Here is a 20,141-nt window from a genome sequence, read left to right as displayed (position 1 = left end):
TCAAATTTTACTGAGGCTAACTTTGTCTTTCTTTCAGGTTTTATAAAATAGACTAGCAGATAAGTACTGCAGTTGATTTAAGTGATGATAACCTTTCCTCCAAAATATGAGGCTTCCTGTCAATGTTAGTAATGAATATATTATAAAAATCAATAGAATACTGGGTAAAATGCCATGTAGTAATTATTGTATTTACCCATATATAATTTGCACTATTTTATACTAGAAAAACTGGGGTCCTACTTATTCGTGGGGCAAAGCTAAAACTAATACTCTATGCAACCTTTGTACCAAGGTTTAACACTAAATTAGGGGTGCAATTTGCACACAGGTAAGTAACATAGTTATGCTTCTTTACATTTTGAGCCTAAATCTCACTGAGAGTAAATATGTCTTTCATCATTCAGGATTTGATAAAACAATTTCCTTACAACCACTGGGGTTGAAATGATGGTCTGTTCCTCCCTCCAAAATGTGTGGCCATGTGCCTGTTATAAATCAATATAATAAAATCAATTTTCTTTCCTTCTGAAATGATTTACATTTGTTGTTGTTGTTTAGAAGAATTATATCTGAAAGTTATCCCATGCATGTTATTGGTTCCTGCCTATAATTTTTAAAATATTTTAATATAATTAATTTAATATTGATTCTGTAATTGTTTTATTGTAAAGAGTAAACTTTCAGTCAGCTTCCAATTTTGTGCTGTTACCATTCATTTAAGTACTAATCACAATGTTACTATTTTGTCTTTGTTGCAGAAAGACTTAATCATACTAGTAATTCTCCTGATTACTTTTATCTATATGACTTTCTTCTTGTACTTCTGGCTTGTGGTTGAGAATGATTCAAATGATTTTAATTGGTGAGTAACAAATTTGTTTCCAATTATATTAGCGGAAGTGTGTGTGTGACAGGCTTCTTTCAGTTTCTGCCCCAGGAGACACTTACTCAAGATGCCATGCAGTAGGACTGAACCTAGAACCATATGGTTGGGAAGCAAGCTTCTTTATTTCATCAAATTTGCCATAAAGACATTACATAGATAGAAGCAAGTGTGGGCTGGACAACAATACAAATGAAGTGAACGATGAGCAAAATAATAATGATATTGATGAGAGAGGCAGGCGATGCCTGCCAATCGATGCTTCTCGAGAACATTGTTCTTTTTTTTCTCTTTTATAAAACCAATTGAGGTTATAAACCTCTTACTATAGTTCATTGGGACACTAAGCCTCTTACATTTTTCACAAATGGACTCCAAGTCCTTACAAAAATGAGGCACTAAGCCTCTTACCTTTTTTTACAACTCAAAGCGTTAAAGCTTCTTACTTCCATGCCTGACTAAACACACTGCCTCATTGAAGCACCTGGAAGGTGCCGAGTCAGGCCACTTTAGCGTGAATTTAAATATATCCTCGGGGAAGGAATTCATTACCCTGCACAAGTTGGTTTCCCCTATGACCTCTGCAGCCACCTGCAGAGGCAAATCAGGGTCTTCAGTACAAGATAAAACCCCTTCCCTCCGGCCTTTTTTTTGTTAACTTGTTTACGAAGTTCTCCTAAGCCCCTCCCTTGTGAAGGAGGATTATAAATTCCTCGCCCCTTGCATAGGAAGGGGCCACAGTTTCTTCCGTCAGTGGCACAATTCCCACTGATGGGGTTTCAGGACATGCCAGCAGTGTGTTACTAACCGGCACCAATGTCCTGTTTTTCTTTTTCTTTTTTTTTTCCTTAAGCTACGGGAGGGTGGAGTTCTTCCATTTTGTCCAGAAGGTTTCCTTCCCTCCCATAACCTTCGGATCCTTCAGGGGGCAACCATTGTTACCCACCTTGTTCCTTTTATGGCCCTTTTTTGAGGAGGTTTCCACCTCCTTGACCGTCTCCATCTCTCCCTCCGAATGGGGAGGGGTCAATTTCTCTCCAACCAACTGTTCCGGGACCCTACTATGGTGCTGAGAACAGTTCTTTTTAATGTGGCCTGGTTCCAGGCACAGGTGACACTTGGGAGAGTGTACCTCAAGTATCACTGGATATCTGCAACCGGCCATTTTCAAAAAATCTGGAAAAACCAGATTTTTGGCTGATTGGGTCCACAGGGTCAAAATAGCTTTTGACCCAACCCAATAAGCCGCTGGCAAAATTTTAGCATTAAGCAGCTTGGATCCGCTGCCACCTTTACCCTGGTGGATATTGTCTTCTATCCACTCGAGTTCTATCCGAGGTGGCAACCTGCAGACCCAAGCTCTTGTCAACTCCTTCCCACAGTACATGGGAAGAACCAAAATCTCTTTGCCCTCTAAGGGATGACTTGCAAATTTGCGAGCCTCCTCAGGGGTGTCAAATTTAGCAATCACACTGTTGCATATTTTACCCCGCTGGAGATGAATTTAATAGTTGGCAAATACTCTGCCAACTCTTTTTCAATTTGAGTCTTTTGGAAGAGGGTGATGGTGTCGAGCAACTTTAAGTAAGTCCTTAACACCACCTTCCTCTCTTCAAAGTCTTTCATCCACTGCTTGGGTGGGACAATCCCCCACTCCAACACAGTGTTGTTTGTCTTTTTTGCTATGTTTTTTTTGGAAAAAAGTTCACAAAAAACAAAAGTTCACAGAGTCAAAAAGAAACAAAAATGCAGGAAGGAAGGAAGAAGACAAGAAACAGTTCAAAAACACAGCAAACTATTTTTCTGGCTGTCCTGGTACTCCTGGCTAACTTGGTAATCCTCTTGGTAACCCAGGGTACAAAACAGTCACACAACAATTCCACCAAAAATTGGTAAAAAATAAGCACAATTATAGGAGGAGGGATATGCTCCCAAAACACACTTCTCACTGCTAAGTGAGACTTCTAATCACAACTACAGGTAGACAATTTGCCAGGAACTCAGTGGAGATTTCTTGTTCGACAAAATAAAAAGAACACGAGCAACAAACTCTCACTAAATCACCCCCAAAAAACAAATGTCTTACCTGGTAGTTGTGCTTCACTTGTTCAATAATTCATAACGCTGGTGTACAGTGACATGACTCCTAGCAGTGCAAAGAAAACACTGACCAACACATGCGCAGGAAGCAAGCTTCTTACCACACAACCACACCTGCCCCTATATGCATGTGTGTATGCGTGTCTAATTAAACAGGTACCTAGCATTGACAAAGCTCAACAACGATGAAATGTGTTTGTAGTTCTGGTGAGTTACTGCAGTGATGATATTCATCTCATTCCTATATAAATTGTGATTTTAATGTAACAAGCCTGTTAAGAGATTTTATCTCAGACAATTCCTCAGCTTCATACCTTCTAACAGTGTATATACGTGATTAAGACGGATGCGCAATGGCCCAGTGGTTAGGGCAGCGGACTCGCGGTCATAGGATCGTGGTTTCGATTCCCAGACCGGGCGTTGTGAGTGTTTATTGAGCGAAAACACCTAAAGCTCCACGAGGCTCCGGCAGGGGATGGTGGTGATCCCTGCTGTACTCTTTCACCACAACTTTCTCTCACTCTTACTTCCTGTTTCTGTTGTACCTGTATTTCAAAGGGCCGGCCTTATCACTCTCTGTGTCACGCTGAATATCCCCGAGAACTACGTTAAGGGTACACGTGTCTGTGGAGTGCTCAGCCACTTACACGTTAATTTCACGAGCAGGCTGTTCCGTTGATTCGGATCAACCGGAACCCTCATCGTCGTAACCGACAGAGTGCTTCCCATACGTGATTAAAGACTGATTAAAGTATAATTCTGACATTTGCTGCTCTGAAAGATGAGAATGTATTAAAAGACAGCCACAAAGAATGTTCATATATATTGAGGTTATTTTCAAATTTCTTTTGTGAGCTGGTAGTAATTCTGAAAAACCAGAAATTATCTTCATCATTATGTTATGTAATAGAGTAGCAAGCGGGCAGAATAGTTACTGCACCAGACAAGATGCTTGGTGACATTTTCTGTGTTTTTTTTACATTCTGAGTTCAAATACTGCCAAAGTCAACTTGTACATGCTGCTGAATAGGTGCTTTTTACATGGTGCTGACAGGAGTGCTTTTTACATGGTTCTCTGGTACATATTTTCCTACTCTCTTTTGTCTGTGGTGGGACAAACATATATGCACATGTATATGAAGGGATTTTTTCAGTTTCCATCTTCCAAATCCACTCACAAGGCTTCGGTTGGCTTAGGGCTATAGTAGAAGACACTTGCCCAAAGTGCTACTCAGTGGGAATGAACCTGGAGCCATGTGGTTGGGAAGCAAATTTCTTACCACACAGCTACACCAGCACCTAGACAATAACTTTGAATGAGCAAATTTTAAGGAAAATCTCAAGTAATAAATACAATGGTGTAATAAGAATAGGAGGTGAAAACTGAGCTAAAATATCTTTAGTTAGTGGTTGATGCTTGCAGATTGTCTAAGAAAGCTATGATATTATAGGATTAAGATTTGTTTAATGGAGCTTGGGTTTAAGAAGAGTAATGTTCAAAGATAGATATAACTGTAAAGATATAATTATTTCACTAATCTGTGTCTAAAACCATCAAAATATGCATATTTGATATAAAAACTAATGTTGAATTGTCACTATTTATTTCTGATAGTTATTTCTATTATTTTATTTTTGTTATAGAAAGAATGCCCTCTCTGTAACTTCACAGTTATCACAAAAATAAATATTAGACTAATTTCTCTCTAAATTATACGTTTTTAATGCTGTTTGATTCAACTCCAAGAAAAATTTAATTGTAGGGAATTAGTTTGAAGGTACATTTGATTATACCTGTATCATCATTACAGTACAACACATACTTGGTACCATACTTACAAATTTATTAAACTTTTTTGTTTAGCAACTCAAATTATTAAATATTTAATCAAAATCTTTTAATCTGTTAATTATGGATTCTCTTCAGCCATTTACATTTGTAAAGCCAAACCAGTCATTTACCTCTCTGATGGCCTTGAAGGTCAATTTATTTTGTATCTATCAGGAAATGCTGCATGCAGATGATTCATCTTCATTGTTATCATCATTGATTTAATGTCTAGTTTGTGCTCGTGTAGGTCAGATGTAATTTGTTGAGGTAGATTTTCTATGGCCAGATACCCTTCTGTCACTCAACCCTTTCCTGTTCCCAAGCAAGATATTTCCCCATGCCTGAACTTGTTTTCATGGAAGACTAGAAACGAAGGACTCTGCTTGTCTTTAACTATCTTGCAATGTCAAGACAAGGAGACAGATAGACAGACACATGCACATACGCATGCGTGCGCACACACACACACATGCACAAACACTGTTTGTCTCTCAGATTCAGGAAGGCAGTTCTGCAGTTCCTTGCTGAATAACCTGCACAGATAATTTGTTTATAGTGATCAAAAGTTTGTTGTTATAAATTAGCTCACTTCCTCCATCAAACTGACATTACCTGTACAGGTGCATAGTGTGCTGTGCATATGTATCAAAGAAATTGCAGAGCAATGTGAGATGAAGTGTTTTGCTGAAAAACATAATGCACTTCCCTGTTTTGCAATCACACCCATGGATCTTTCGCTCATGAGTGCAACACCTTAACCACTGGGCCATCATCATCATTTAATGTCCATTGCCCATGCTGGCATGGGTTGGACTATTTGACTGGGCTTGCACGCTGGAATGCTGCACCAGAATCTAGTCTGATTTGCCATGGTTTTCTATGGTTGGATGCCCTTCCTAATGCCAACCACTCTGAGAGTTTTTATGGGTACATTTATGTGACACCAGTATATATATATATATATTTATATATTTATATATACGTATATATATATATACATATATACATATATATATATATATATATATATATATATATTTATATATATATATATATATATATATGTGATGATGATGATGATGATATGTATATATATATATATATATATATCGTGCATGGCCTAGTGGTTAGGGAATTCAGCTCGCGATTGTAGGGTCACAAGTTTGATTCCTAGCAGCACATTGTTTCTTTGAGCAAGACATTATATTTCACATTACTCCGGTCCATTCAGCTGGCAAAAATGATTAGTACCTGTATTTCCAGGGGCTAGCCTTGTCACATTTGTACTATAGCCTCAGGCCAACCAAAGCCTTGTGAGTGGATTTGGTAGACAGAAACTGAAAGACGCCTGTTGTATATATATAAAACTATGTGTGTGTGTGTGTGTGTGTGTGTGTGTGTGTGTGTGTGTGTTTGTGCATCTGTGTTTGTCTCCCTACTATCTCTTGACAACCGATATTGGTGTGTTTACATCCCTGTAACTTAGCAGTTTGGCAAAAATGAATGATAGAATAAGTACTAGGCTAACAAATTTGTCCAGTAAAAAGTAGTGTTCCAGCATGGCCACAGCCAAATGATTGAAACAAATAAAAGAATATATATATGATGGACTTTTTTCAGTTTCCATCTGCCAAATCCACTCTCAAGACATTGGTTAGCCCGGGGCAACAGCAGAAGCCACTTGTACGTAGTACCATGACGTGGGATTATACCTGAAAAAGACTGGTGCAAGTGTGAAGGCAGAACACCTACATAAATCAGCATTGCTTGGAACTGCAAGAATCTTTGCAGGGTTCTTGAAGCATCACCAGTAAATAAGTGTCACTTTAGTCTGCTGGCTGTGGACGATGGTGATGATGGTGGTGGCAGCAGCGGTGACGGCAGTGGTGGTGATGATGATGATGATGATGATGATATTAAAACTCACATTGTTGACCTGCAGAAACGTACCATCCTATCTTCTGCAATAATTCTAAGGAAGATTCTCAAGATTTGAGGAGACTTGTTACTAAACCTCAAGATAAAATAACTTCTAACTAAATTAACATGCACTAGCGAAGTAGTAGTAGTAGTAGCAGCTGTAGCAGTAACAGTAGTAGTAGTAGTAGTAGTAGTAGTAGTAGTAATAGTAGTAGTAGTAGTAGTAGTAGTCATCCCACAGCAGGATGGAGGATGTGGTCTGATGCAGCTGCAACAGTCTCTTAAGTCAGTAATTATAGGAGTAGATGCCCATCTAAAGAACACCGATGACTGGGTGCTTAAACTTGTCTACAAGTATGAAAGTTCTAAGAATCTACACCCAATATCAGAAGGTGCAAAGAAATATATTTAAAAAATCACTGAGACTGAAACACAACTTGATGGAACAGAAGAAACTATTGTGACAACAAAACAAACAAAAGCACAAACCAAATCAAATGGAATCTCAGAGCTGCATAACAGATGGAAAAGTAAGGCATTACATGATAATGTTGGGTCTCCCAAAAGCTTTAATGTACTAAAAATATTTTCCTTAGTATTTGCTGTTGAAAATGTGGTGCATCTAATATGCCTTTGCTTCTTTTCTGCCATCAGCTATGGTGCGTAAATTTCTGAGTGTAAGTTGCATATCTGATTTGCATATACACAATAAATGTGAGCAACAACTGAGTGATGGACTTTAGGGGTAACCCATTTATATAAGGTAGAACACAAAAGATTAAGGAACAATAACTGAAATACTAGAGAAAATAGCGATAATCCTTAGATCACTTAGTCTGAATACATTTGAGGTCAAATTTTAGTTTTTTTCTGTATGTTAAACAAACATACTGCTAAGTTAAAGAATCCTGTATGAGAACAACAAAAGATAAGTATCAACATAACCACTATTGTTAACAATATTATGATGATGAAGCACTACCTTAAATACCCTTCAGGATTTAATTTTGTCCATATTTCACTTTTATCCCAAGTGAAGTATAATAATCTTTGCAGAATTCTCAGCATTATGCCATTGTTAGGGCTCATCATCATTTTTCTAAATTTTCTTTTTTTCTTTCTCTGTATCTACTGATGCTATCATCATCATCATCATTTAATCTCCATGTTCCTGGGCAGTTTGTCAAAATCTGACGAGCTCCAGTGTCTGCTTAGCTTGGTTTTTATGGCTGGATGCCCTTCCTAAAACCAACCACTTTACAGCATGTACTGGATGCTTTTTACAAGTCACCAGCTTTATTAGGATCACCATGCTGCTTGAAAGACTATAAACCCTGAGGGGTGGGAGATTGGTTTTATACTAGGAGATAATGGTTTAAAGTATGAGAGAGTGCACAAAGCAGTTTCTTGCTTTGGAGGAACTATATAGTTATTTATATTGAGAAAAAAGGGTGAAAACTATCAATACAAGCTGCTAAAAAATAAATAGTGGTGATGAGATGTTCTGGTGGCTCCTCAAGGCACAAAGGTACTAAGTGAGTAGGACTGGGGACCAAAGAAATATGAGTGTGGATGGGTGGTTTGTAGGAGTGTAGGAGTGGAGCAAGAGATGGGGGAATAGAAAAGGGAAAGGGAGTTAGGCAACATCTGTAAAGATCAGGTAGGGTTGAAGGTTGGGTGTAGAGTGGGGTGGTTCATAAATGAGATTATTGTTCTCAGTAGCAGTGCATTTTATGAGACTTCATCCTGTTTTAACCAACTACCACTAGATTACAAAAGACAACAATTTGAAGTACAGATCAACAGAATAAAATCATATTTGTATATTTTCTGAGTTATATTCTCAAAGGAACCTTTCACATCTGGAATTGTTTAAGGAAATGTAAATTAGGTTGAAATATTCCAAAATATAACTTTACTACCCAGAAAATATTTATAATAGGTGCAAACATGGCTGTGTGGTTAAGAAGCTTGCTTTCCAACCATGTGTCTTGAGTTCAGTCCCACTGTCTGCACCTTGGGCAAGTGTCTATAGCTCTGAGCCAATCAAAATCTTGTGAGTGGATTTGGCTGACAGAAACTGAAAGACATCCTCCATGTGTGTGTGTGTGTGTGTGTGTGGTGTGTGTGTGTGTGTGTACCTTTGTCAAACATCATCGTCATGCAATACTGTTCATTTCCAGTCTTCTTTGGAATAACATATCTGACCATAGGAAATATTACCTAGCCTAGAAACAGGTGAGAGCTGGCCATAGAAAAGGCGTCTGTTTGTAGAAAATTCTGCCTCAACAAATTCGGTCTGATCCATCCAAATACACATTGGCTCTCTGGATTTGTTTCAATGCAAACATTAATGGTTTTAGTTTCATTGCTATAGAACAGTGGTTCTCAAGCATTTTTTACCTATGGACCTTTTTCATTCCTATTTTATTTTGATGGACCCTCATAACCATTTGAAGTTTTAAAAAATCTTATTGCATTTTTATAATTAAATAATATTAAGAATTATATTAAAAAATTGTTGAAATATTTTGTTTATTGTAGAAGTATAATCAATTTATTGCACATAATTTTAGCAACAAAATCTTATGTAGACCCCAATGGGTCATGTGGACCCCACTTGAGAACCACTGATTTATAATAGAAGGACCTGTGAAGGCCAGGGACACTGCCCTTTCCACCACACTCAACAATTAAAAACACAAACAAAAGCCCACACAAAACAAACCACAAAATGATTTTCATTTCTAGTCCTACCCATGCTAGCATGGAACATGGACGTTAAATGATGATGATAATGATGATTTAATGAGTTTTCATTTATTGCTTTTCCAGGTATTTTACAGTAAAATTGAAACTGAAATATTTACCATGGTATACAATAATGCTGTCCATAACAGGGGTTGTGTTTGGGTATTTTGCAATTTTAGTGGTAAGTTGCTTTCAATTTTACATTATTTTCCCAGTTCACAGAAATAATAGAAGAAAAATATAACTTAGCTATTGGATTTAGAGTTCATAATAGAACATTTCTACTCATGATATATCTATGTATGTTTCCTTCAGTTTGTGTTTAACTTTTTAGTTTTAGTTTGTATACTGCATTATAATGAACTGTAATGACTCCTTGCTGTAGATGTATGGTCAATTGATGAGAAAGGGTTGTAATGTAACAATTTGAGCAATGAAGTTTACAATGTAAACGTCTACTTACCAGACCAAATATGAAAATGTAAATACATCTTCAACCATAATGAACACTAAAGGGCTGATGCATATTGCCAGCTTTATGATATTAAATAGAAAATAGAGAAATCTTCTCTCCTGGATAAGTAACATTTCTAGATAATTTGGTATCTATTCCCAACATCTAAATGAACTTTGATAATCATCATCATCATCATCATCATTTAACGTCCGCTTTCCATGCTAGCATGGGTTGGACGGTTCAACTGGGGTCTGGCAAGCCCGAAGGCTGCACCAGGCCAGTCAGATCTGGCAGTGTTTCTACAGCTGGATGCCCTTCCTAACACCAACCACTCCGAGAGTGTAGTGGGCGATTTTATGTGCCACCGACACAGGTGCCAGACGAGGCTGGCAGACGGCCACGCTCGGATGTACAATAAAACATTCTACTCTGAAACACTGCAAAACCACTTGAAAAAGACTCAACCCACTCATAGCTCATGTCTTGTACACACTGCTATTTCACTTCTCTAAGTACCAGAGGAGAAGTCATAGAACTGATACAGTCAACCTCAGTATAGAATTAGTACTTAGTAGTTTCTACTTGCATTTAAGTGAAGTGGGCATTTCAGAGTTAAGTCTCTCTGCCATCAATGCAGCACATTGTTAATGATTGTTTATAGACTACAGTCATGCAAATGACACCCGTGCTGGTGGCACATAAAAGTTGTAGAAAACCATGCCAAATCAGACTGGAGTTTGGTACAGCCTTCCAGCATGCCAACCATTCAACCCATGCCATCATGGATAACAGACGTTAAGTGATGATGATGATGATTATACACACACACACACTTTTTTTGGTAGGTACTTATCTCCATTTTGAATAATTGTGAGGATCTCTTCACATGAAACAATTGGTATCCTTGTTAACTCACAAATGAAAAAAAATCATCCACCAACGCATGGTTGAGCACTCATTCTCACTATTCAATATAAGCATAGGAGTCTCTGAGATGACAGGGGACTGTGACTCCTGGAGGTTTGCTGTGCTTGAGAAGACATATCAAGCTAAACAAAATTGTGGTTGTCCTTGCATACAGGTATGTCCTCTGCATCTCTCTGTATCTGTATGTTTCTGATCATGTAGGCTCATGGTCCCATGTAAAAAAAACACCTGTACTGGTGCTAGATAAATGCACCTGTACTGGAGCTGCATAAAAGCACCCAGTACACTCTGTAAAGTAATTGGCACTAGGAAGGACATCTAGCTGTAGAAACCTTGACAAAATAGCCATGGAGCCTTGTGCAGCTCTTCAGCTGGCCAGCTCCTGTCAAACTGTCCAACCCATGCCAACATGGAAAATGAACGTTAAATGATGATGATGATATATATTATATATATATATATATATATTTTTTTTTTTCTATGCAGCCAATACAAGCATGGAAAAGATGCACACGTGTGCAAATTTTATTCTTCAAACTAATTGAAAATGCAAAACAAAATGAAAATGTTTTATCACTAGAGATGGTATTATTTCTAGTCTCAGTGCAGCGAAGTGTTTTATTTTTATGAATCTTGTTCACAACCTTCTTCCAAATGTGTTTTAATATCATGAAGAAGGAAGAAAGATAGAGCATTGTTTATTGTAATGCTATGACTTTTTATGATCTCAATATACAGTCAAGTCTAAGGTCAGGTCAAGATAGAAATTCATTTATACAGTGGTTTCTGGTCACAGCATTTTTCATTCAGTATCTTTACCTAAAGTTAGGTCTTGAAGATTATTAAATTATCTTTGTTACGAGTTGAAGTTCTCATAATTTTCAGCAACATTATTTTCATCCTAGAAGCTAATATGAAGTAAATGTATTGCTGTCTTTGTATGTTATGACAGCAGAATGTGACAAAACTTGCCTCTGTAAACAATGCTTTCAAATAGATATGTATTATTTATTGTTCCAACATCGCATAGTAGCAAGATATAGACTATATAACCAGTTGCTGCTTCAAACTGTCAGAAGGATGTTATCTTTCCCATAAAACGTGATGTTATTATAAAGACAGTATATATATAATATACAATATACAATTTCAATTCATCCAGAAGAACTGGTTTGGTTAGAAGTGCCTATCACCTCACAATAATATAAAATACATTGATATTTTTAAACAAATGAAATATTGATGAAACAGTAAGCTGGTTGATCATGTTTTATACCTTTCACTTGCAATACCACCTCATTATTCTAGGGGGAATATAAAATCATGATCCTACTGTAGTATTTTGAAATATTAAACAAGGAGAAAAGATAATACTCTCTTTAATTGCTTCTTAACATTATTACTTATTTGTCTGTAATGATGATTAAGACAGTTGTAGAGTATAAAAATGGTATTTATAACATTTATTTTGAGGTTAGATATTTTAAGCCAAAATTTGACACAGCAGTGACAAAGAGGTCCATTGGTAGGACACAACCACATACGTATTTTTTTGCTAAGTGACATCTGATGGCTATACTACTTCTAGCAAGTTGTGTACCATGTAAAGGTTCCTTCATTGGTTTGTAACAGATATACAAATATATATGTGTGTGTGTGTGCGTGTTTGTATAGGTATATATATGTGTGTGTATATACATGTATATATGAGTGTGTATACATATATATATATATATATATATATATATATATATATATATATATATATATATATATAATTGGAGATAAAGGAAACATTTATAACAAAATATTCATTCACTGTATGTCAACAGCAAGATCTGCATTGATATTGACATCATCTAAAATATTTAACAGTAAAGTCTATGTATGAGAAGAAATGTCATGATGCGTCAGTTTTTCCTAGTTCACACTGAATTCTAAAGTGCTTGTAATATTGGTGTGTGTGTGTGTATAATGTTTGTGCATGTGTGTATATGTGTGTGTGTGTGTATATATATATATATATATATATATATATAATATATATATATATATAGGTGTGTGTTTGTGTGCATATTGTGTGTGTCTGTATATTGAGAGAGAGAGAGAAAGAAGTTACATGGAAAGAAACAAAAGAACCCATGGAAAATAGGAAAAAACACAAAAAAATATGGACACCGTCATCCCTTATCAGTTATCAGCCAATCTTCACAATTTCACACCAGGGCATGTGTATCAGTTTGTGTGTGTGTGTGTGTGTGTGTGTATGGACATGTCTGTGTAGTTAAGAAGTTTACTTCCTAACTATATGGTTCTGGTTCAGTTACACTGTGTGGCAGCAAATTAAGGACCCTCATACCAAACAGATCTCACTAAGTTGTCATTTGGAATTATACGCAAATACATTTTTTTTAATATCTCCATTTTATAAACTTTATGATTATAATTTTCCCTTAATCCATTATTACCTCATGCTTTAACTTACAATTATTTCAATGCTTCCATCCATTTCATGTTATTAACAGGGTCTATCAATATATAACATTTATGTGAGACATCAATTAAATATACATCCATTCCATGTAGCAGTGATAATCTTCACTCTTCTGAATTGCATTGGCTTTACAATTGCCTTGGATATTCTCTGGACATATGAGTGGGTAGTGCTGAGACTATCACTTCTAGTAAGTCTCTTTCATATTTTAAACATTTTTCTCCAAATTACATTTCTTTTGTCAATGATTAGAAAATATGTTATAAATAAATATTGAGCAATGTTATTTTCTTATGACTACTATCAGTCTCTTTCAGAATTACATACATATAACCTTGGGTTGACCAAAGCCTTGTGAGTGGATTTAGTAGATGGAACCTGTAAGAAACCCATTGTGTGTGCATGCATGTGTATGTCTGTGTTTGTCCCGCACTACCACTTGACAACCAGTGTATTTATGTGTTTATTTCTGTAACTTAGCAGTTTGGCAAAAAACACTGATAGAATGAGTATCAGGCGTAAAAAAAAAAAATAAAGAACATACTGTGGTTGACTAAAATACTTTAAGGTGGTGGCCTAGTATGGCTACAGTCTAATGGGTGGAATTAGTAATTGAAAAAGGATAATATGTCTGTGTTTATGATAATTTCTCCTACATTTGCTCTGTACATCATAACTAGTTATACTACTCAGTATTGTAGCAGTTTAACCATTATACTGGAAGCAAACTGGATGATGTTAAAGTACATAGAGCTCAAAACCCAACAGTAGAAGTCATACTTCTATTTGTACAGGCAGCAAATTGGCAAAATTGTTTTAGTGTTAGATAGAATGCCTCATGGTATATGTTCCAATTCAAATCCCAGTGAAGTCAACTTTACCCTTCATCCTTTTGAGTGATTGATTAGCTTTAGTGTTAGAGTATTGAACTAAATGCCTTGCAGTATCTGTTCTGGATTTGTGCATTCTGAGTTGAAATTTTCATTCCTCCTATTGTCACTATGTTCCACAAAAAAGGTGATACTTCTGTCAGGAATTGCAGCTGATAGATAATATTAGCAAAGTGAAAAAAAACAATGGAAATATAGTCTCCTTGAATCAATTCGAAGATCAAATTGTCACAATTACGAAAGGAAAGTCTTTACAAAGCAGTATAGTGGTTACTTTTTTGACATAGATATCATATGGAGTATCAGTTGTGGCTGTAGGCACAGATGTAGCTGCATAATATGAAGTTTGTTTCCTGACCACATGGTTTCAAATTTAGCCCCACTGTGTGACACCTTGGGCAAGTGTCTTCTACAATGACCTTGGACCAACCAAAGCCTTGTGAATGGATTTGGCAGAGAGAAACTGAAAGAATCCCACTCAGTGTATGTGTAGACAACATTTTGTCCTTGGCGTCATGTGATAGTTGTAAACAAGTGTCACCATCATGCAAGCAATATCATTCTTTTCCAATCTTCTGTGGAAATATGTGTAGTCATGGAGAAATACTACCTTACTTAGAAACGGATCAAGATTGGCAATAGGAAGGACATCTTGCCATAGAAAGTTTGCCATAACAAATTGCATCTAACCCATGCAAGCATGGAAAAGTAGATGTTAAAACAATGATGATGACTTTACCATTAAAGTTATTATTTTTAGTTGAGTTATTTTCTTTGATTATTTTCCAGATCTTTGGTCCTTTTATTCATATTGGTCTGGTTGTGATCTTTACTATTCTCTCTTGTATTCTGATAAGACAGTGGTACAGCTTAGACCAATTCTGTAAGTATATTTTGTCATTTCAAAAATCTTTGTCAGACATATACAAATTTATTTCTGAAAATGTTGTCGTTAAAGAAAACAGACTTATTAAATTCTATCTCAAATACAATGACACTTTTCATTTTCCTAATTTTCTGGTGTTCATACCTTGTTAGTGTAGCATAAATGGCATTTGATTCACCTATCTATATTCCTAAGTTCGAATCTCACTGAGGTCAACTTTCTCTTCCATCCTTTTGGAAGGGTTAATAAGATAAACTCTGAGTGCATCGTAGGGGGTTGACAGGATCGTTAGACCATCAGATGTGATGCATTGTGGAATTTGTTCTGGTTGTTTGTGTTCTGAATCCTTAGGTGGTTGGCTTAATCCTTTGACCAGTTTAATCCTGCTACCACCACCACCTGGTTCTTGGGAGTCTTCAGTAGATTTCAGATTTTTTTTACATGTTTTCTACAGATTTTGTTTTTGAGAGTGACTTCCTTACTTCTTGCCAACAGTCCCAGTGACCATGAATAAAGGATTAGTGATGTAGATAAGGCTTGATATATATAAATATGTACATACACACACACACACGTAGAGAGAGAGAGAGAGAGAGAGGAGAGAGAGAGAGAGAGAGAGAGAGAGAGAGAGAGATACAAAAACTAAATATATTCAGAAGATAAACAAGAAAATAGATATTTATATATATTGACAAATAGATTTACCTTTACTTAGACTATAAAAAATAGGATTATGAGTTTCTTTTCTTTTGTGTGTGATTGATCAGCATTTAGATAACAGTTAAAAGCAGGATTCGTATATTTTATATTGCAACTTGTGAACAATAGCATCATTGGTTACAAGTTTCTAGCTCATGAACCAGTTATTTTGTTCAGTTTGTCTTCTGTGAGAATCAGAAGAGTATCTGTAACTTGGCGAGTTGTTCAGAGATCAGTTTTTCTTTTTTTTTGCATCCTTTGCTGATCCCCATGAATGTAATCCCAAATAAACTATTGATCCCTTCTTGATTTCATGGTTCAATTCTGATGTCCCATTAAAAATTTTTTTTTTTCTTTTCATAAAATTGTGAATACATGTATAACTGTAAACAAAGTTTATATTGAAATAAAAAGGTAAAAAGAAATGAATAAAATATAATTTGATTTCAGAATGGGAAAGTTTCAACTAAACACTGCAATACAGCATTTAATCTGCCACCATTTCTACCCCTCTTACACAATTATAACAATAGCCAAGTATAGGGTAATGATTTTATTGAGTTAATAAAAACACAGACTTGCAGATACACACACACACACACTCCTCATCGTCATCATCATTTTCATCTTGGTTTTATGCTTTCTTTCCTTGATAATAATATTGTAATGTAGTTACTCGTCACCAATTATTGTAGTATCACCACTAATTATGACGATACTTGTTTACACTATAACCATGTAGTAACAATAAACATATAACGAAGCAGGGTAACAACATAACATTCCAACAAACTCTCCTTGAACTGTTCATGAATCAACAAATGATATTCTGACAAACTACCAAAACGAAACCTTATGACTTCCTGCAATTAATGCCTCTTCTCTGTCTTTCACTCAGACCGCTACTGTTTATAGTGATTCAATCAAGTCTATTCTCGCAGGGGCTGTTGTGACTCTTGCCACAACATAATGTGAGCAGAGCAGGTTGTAATGGCCTGAGACAGGCCAGGTGACCATATCTTGCTTCCTACATTTTAATCTGACTTAGTTTATATATATACACATACATACTCATCATCATCATTTAGTGTACACTTTCCTCCCTGATGGCATGGGTTAGACAGTTTGACTGGATCTGATAAGCTGGAGAGCTGTACCAGGCTCCAGTTTGATTTTGGCTTGGTTTCCATGGCTGGATGCTCTTCCTAATGTCAACCACTCCAAGAGTTTAGTTAGTGCCTTTTATGTGTCACCAACAATACCCACAACTATGATTTCACTTGATTAGTCTTCTCAAGCACAGCAAATCACCAGAGGTCACAATTGCTTGTCATTACCTCCATGAGACCCCACATTTGAAGATCCAATATCTTCATAGGTTTACCTCTTCCACAGCACCCCAAAATTAGACTAGACAACTATTTTTATGTTTGCCTCAATTTCTCTGTAAACCAGTTATTTTCTCCTTTAATGATGAGAATTTTACAAAATGACACTTTGCAAACATCTACTCATCAAATTATCAGAAAAATCACCCTTATTCAGTGTTTTCAAATATATCATCATCATCATCATCATCATCATACGCATCACCACCACCACCACCATCATCATCATCACGTCCTGTTTTCCATGCTTGCATTGGTTGGTTGGAGTCTATTAAGGTAAATTTTCTTTGGCTGGGTGCTCTTCCTCTTGCCAACTGTCACTAGTTTCCAAACAATGGACTATTTCCCCATGACCAAACATGTTTTGCTTGTTCCTATATATATATATATATATCATCACCATCATCTCCAGCATCATTTAGTGTCCATTTTCAATGCTGGCATGAGTAAGACAGTTTGACAGGTACTAGTATGCCAGAGAGCTGTATCAAGCTCCAGTCTATTTCAGCTTGGTCTCTATGGCAGGATGCCCTTCCTAACACCATCCACTCTGTACTGGGCGCCTTTTATGTGTCTGTGGCATGGGTGCCTCTTATGTGTTACCAGTGCTGTTGCTGTCACATGTCACCGGTACTGATGTATGTATGTGTGTGTATATGTACATATGTATGTATGTACATACATATCTATGTATGTATATATGAATGCATGCATGCTTGCATTCATGCACATTTACCTTCACACAGAAGCTTACCGTTGTTCCTTGTAATTTTGTTCCCTATTGAATGGAATTAAATAATATAATATTGCTTTTTTTGTTTTCTTTCCCATATAGGTTTAAAACTATTAACTGCAGTGGCATACATGGCAATTCTTGTTGGCCTCTATATCATTCCACTATTTATTGACTCTCCATGTGTTCGACCAGCAGACAGCTTGCCTTCCAGACCAAGATTGTTTGCCCACCGAGGTGCGTCAGGGGTATGTATTCTCTTATTTATTTTAAAGCTCTAAAATGATAATTATTTTCAGTAGTATGTCCTTGGTTCTTGGTTCATTAACTACAGAAAGATAAAAAAGGCAGATTTTATCTCTTATAACATTCAAATGGAAAGAAATGGAAAATCAACATCATCATCATAGTTTTAACCCTTTCGTTATTGTATTTATTTTGAGATGCTCTGTGTTTCTTTCAATTATTTTAAATATAACAAAGAATTTAGTAAAATAACTTAGTTATCATTAAACTAGTGTTAGGAACATAAATTGCGACTAAGGTTTGGTGGTATATTTTAATGCAAAACTTATGAAAACAAGAGCCAGAGCTGGTTTTGGCCGGGTTGGTAACGAAAGAGTTAATGACCACTTTGCAATACTTACATGAGTCAGATGGAGCTTAATGAGACCGATTTTTCTATTGCTGGATGCCCTTCCTGTCACCAACCCTTACCTGCTTCCATGCAAATCACTATTACCCCATCAGTGGACAGGTTTATGCAGAATATTGGTAATGAATGATACTACTTTGTATGACAGTGACACAACTATCATGTGTTGTCAAGACAAGGCGACATAAATGTATACATACTCTCTCTCCCTCTTTCTCACACACACACAAACAAACAAACAAACAAATATAAATGATAAGGAACAAGAAATGATGTAATGAACTTCATTAGGTTACCACTGTTTCTATTATAAAGTGATACTCAAACACTCAACTATGAGTTCCTTGCATATTGTACCAGAAACAGCTGTAAGCTAATGAAGTTCATAACGTAATTTCTGGTTCTCTTGTCATTTATGTAATCTCTCATTACACTCTCTACTTGACTAATGCTTTTCTCTGAAGCATATGTATATTGACAGGGTTAAAGTAGAAGACACCCAAGATGTTACACAGTGGGACTGAACCTGAAACCATGCAGATGGGAAGGAAACTTTTTAACCACACAGTGATGTCTACACTTATATTGAATATTGCAAAGTATCAAGTTTGGTTCTCAAATGTCTCAGACATGTCTTGTAGAACCAGGAACTTTAAATAATCAAGTCTAAAAATATCAGAATATCTTCTGCTACAAATCTATTAATAGTATTTTCACCATTGTTCAGTGTATCTTGTTGTTTTTCTGTTTTTTGTTAAAATAGATTTCCTTTTATTTGTTTTAGAAAGTAATGAATATTTGGTGTTAGTAGACACATCGTTAGTACACATCCATTTATTGTCTTTCGATCAATATTCAGCTTGTAAATTGATGGAGTTGGGTGGGTTGCTATATGGAATGTAATTTGAGTAGAATCTAATTTTACTGAATTTGTGTGTGAGTGTACTTTAGCAGCGAACAGCATTTTTCATTATAAATAGTGTACGCTGGAGGTTATTGTAGCTTTTACATTGTTAAGGAAGTCAAAGGTGTCAGTCTGGTGCAGCTTTTGCCCATTAAAAGACATAAGCCCAACTTGTAAAACTAATGAATAGTTAGTCATTCAATGTGACCGCTTTGCAATTATGTTGGTGTGTGGCCTTTTGATAAAGGCATTGGTTCAATTCTTGATCTTGTGCATAGTGTGTTTGAACAAGGCATTTCATTTCACATGCCCCATTTCATTCAGCTGAAAAGTAATCCCAGAGGAAGTGGTTTTAATCCTGAAATGGGCTGCAGTTCTCTATAGTGGAGGAGTGTTGTACTCTTAAACCCCATAGAAACTGAAAGAAACTCTGGTCTAATGAACCTGTAAGCAACAAACTAATCCTTTAGCATTCATATTATTCTGTCAAAAATAATGCTTATTTGTTCACTTTGTTTTGAATTAATCATGCATTATCTTGCAGCTTTGAGATTTTGATGAGGTAACTGTTAATTTTTAGAATGATATTGTCAGGTTGGTGTCAGAGGATACATCTGGTC

The 20,141-nt window shown here is 36.2% G+C and overlaps 1 protein-coding gene across 7 annotated transcripts in view; it reads left to right on the top strand.

Moving 5' to 3' along the window:
• The window catches only part of LOC115211745 (glycerophosphodiester phosphodiesterase domain-containing protein 5), a 226,142-nt gene that overhangs the window by 185,101 nt on the left and 20,900 nt on the right, over positions 1–20,141 (top strand). For 4 of the 7 annotated variants that reach the window (XM_036503222.1, XM_036503221.1, XM_036503223.1 and 1 more), the window contains exons 4-7: positions 9,573–9,669; positions 13,398–13,556; positions 15,046–15,139; positions 18,065–18,210. In XM_036503222.1, the coding sequence (XP_036359115.1) occupies positions 9,573–9,669; positions 13,398–13,556; positions 15,046–15,139; positions 18,065–18,210 (496 nt within the window). Of the gene's footprint in view, positions 1–761; positions 866–9,572; positions 9,670–13,397; positions 13,557–15,045; positions 15,140–18,064; positions 18,211–20,141 lie in introns of all 7 variants that reach the window. The other 3 variants (XM_036503225.1, XM_036503228.1, XM_036503227.1) reach the window with 3 other exon arrangements.

Source organism: Octopus sinensis, linkage group LG5, assembly GCF_006345805.1.
Source record: "Octopus sinensis linkage group LG5, ASM634580v1, whole genome shotgun sequence".
In the NCBI taxonomy this organism is placed as follows: domain Eukaryota; kingdom Metazoa; phylum Mollusca; class Cephalopoda; order Octopoda; family Octopodidae; genus Octopus; species Octopus sinensis.
The sequence above is the reverse complement of the archived record's forward strand: the minus strand, read 5'-3'. Positions and strand labels throughout refer to the sequence as shown.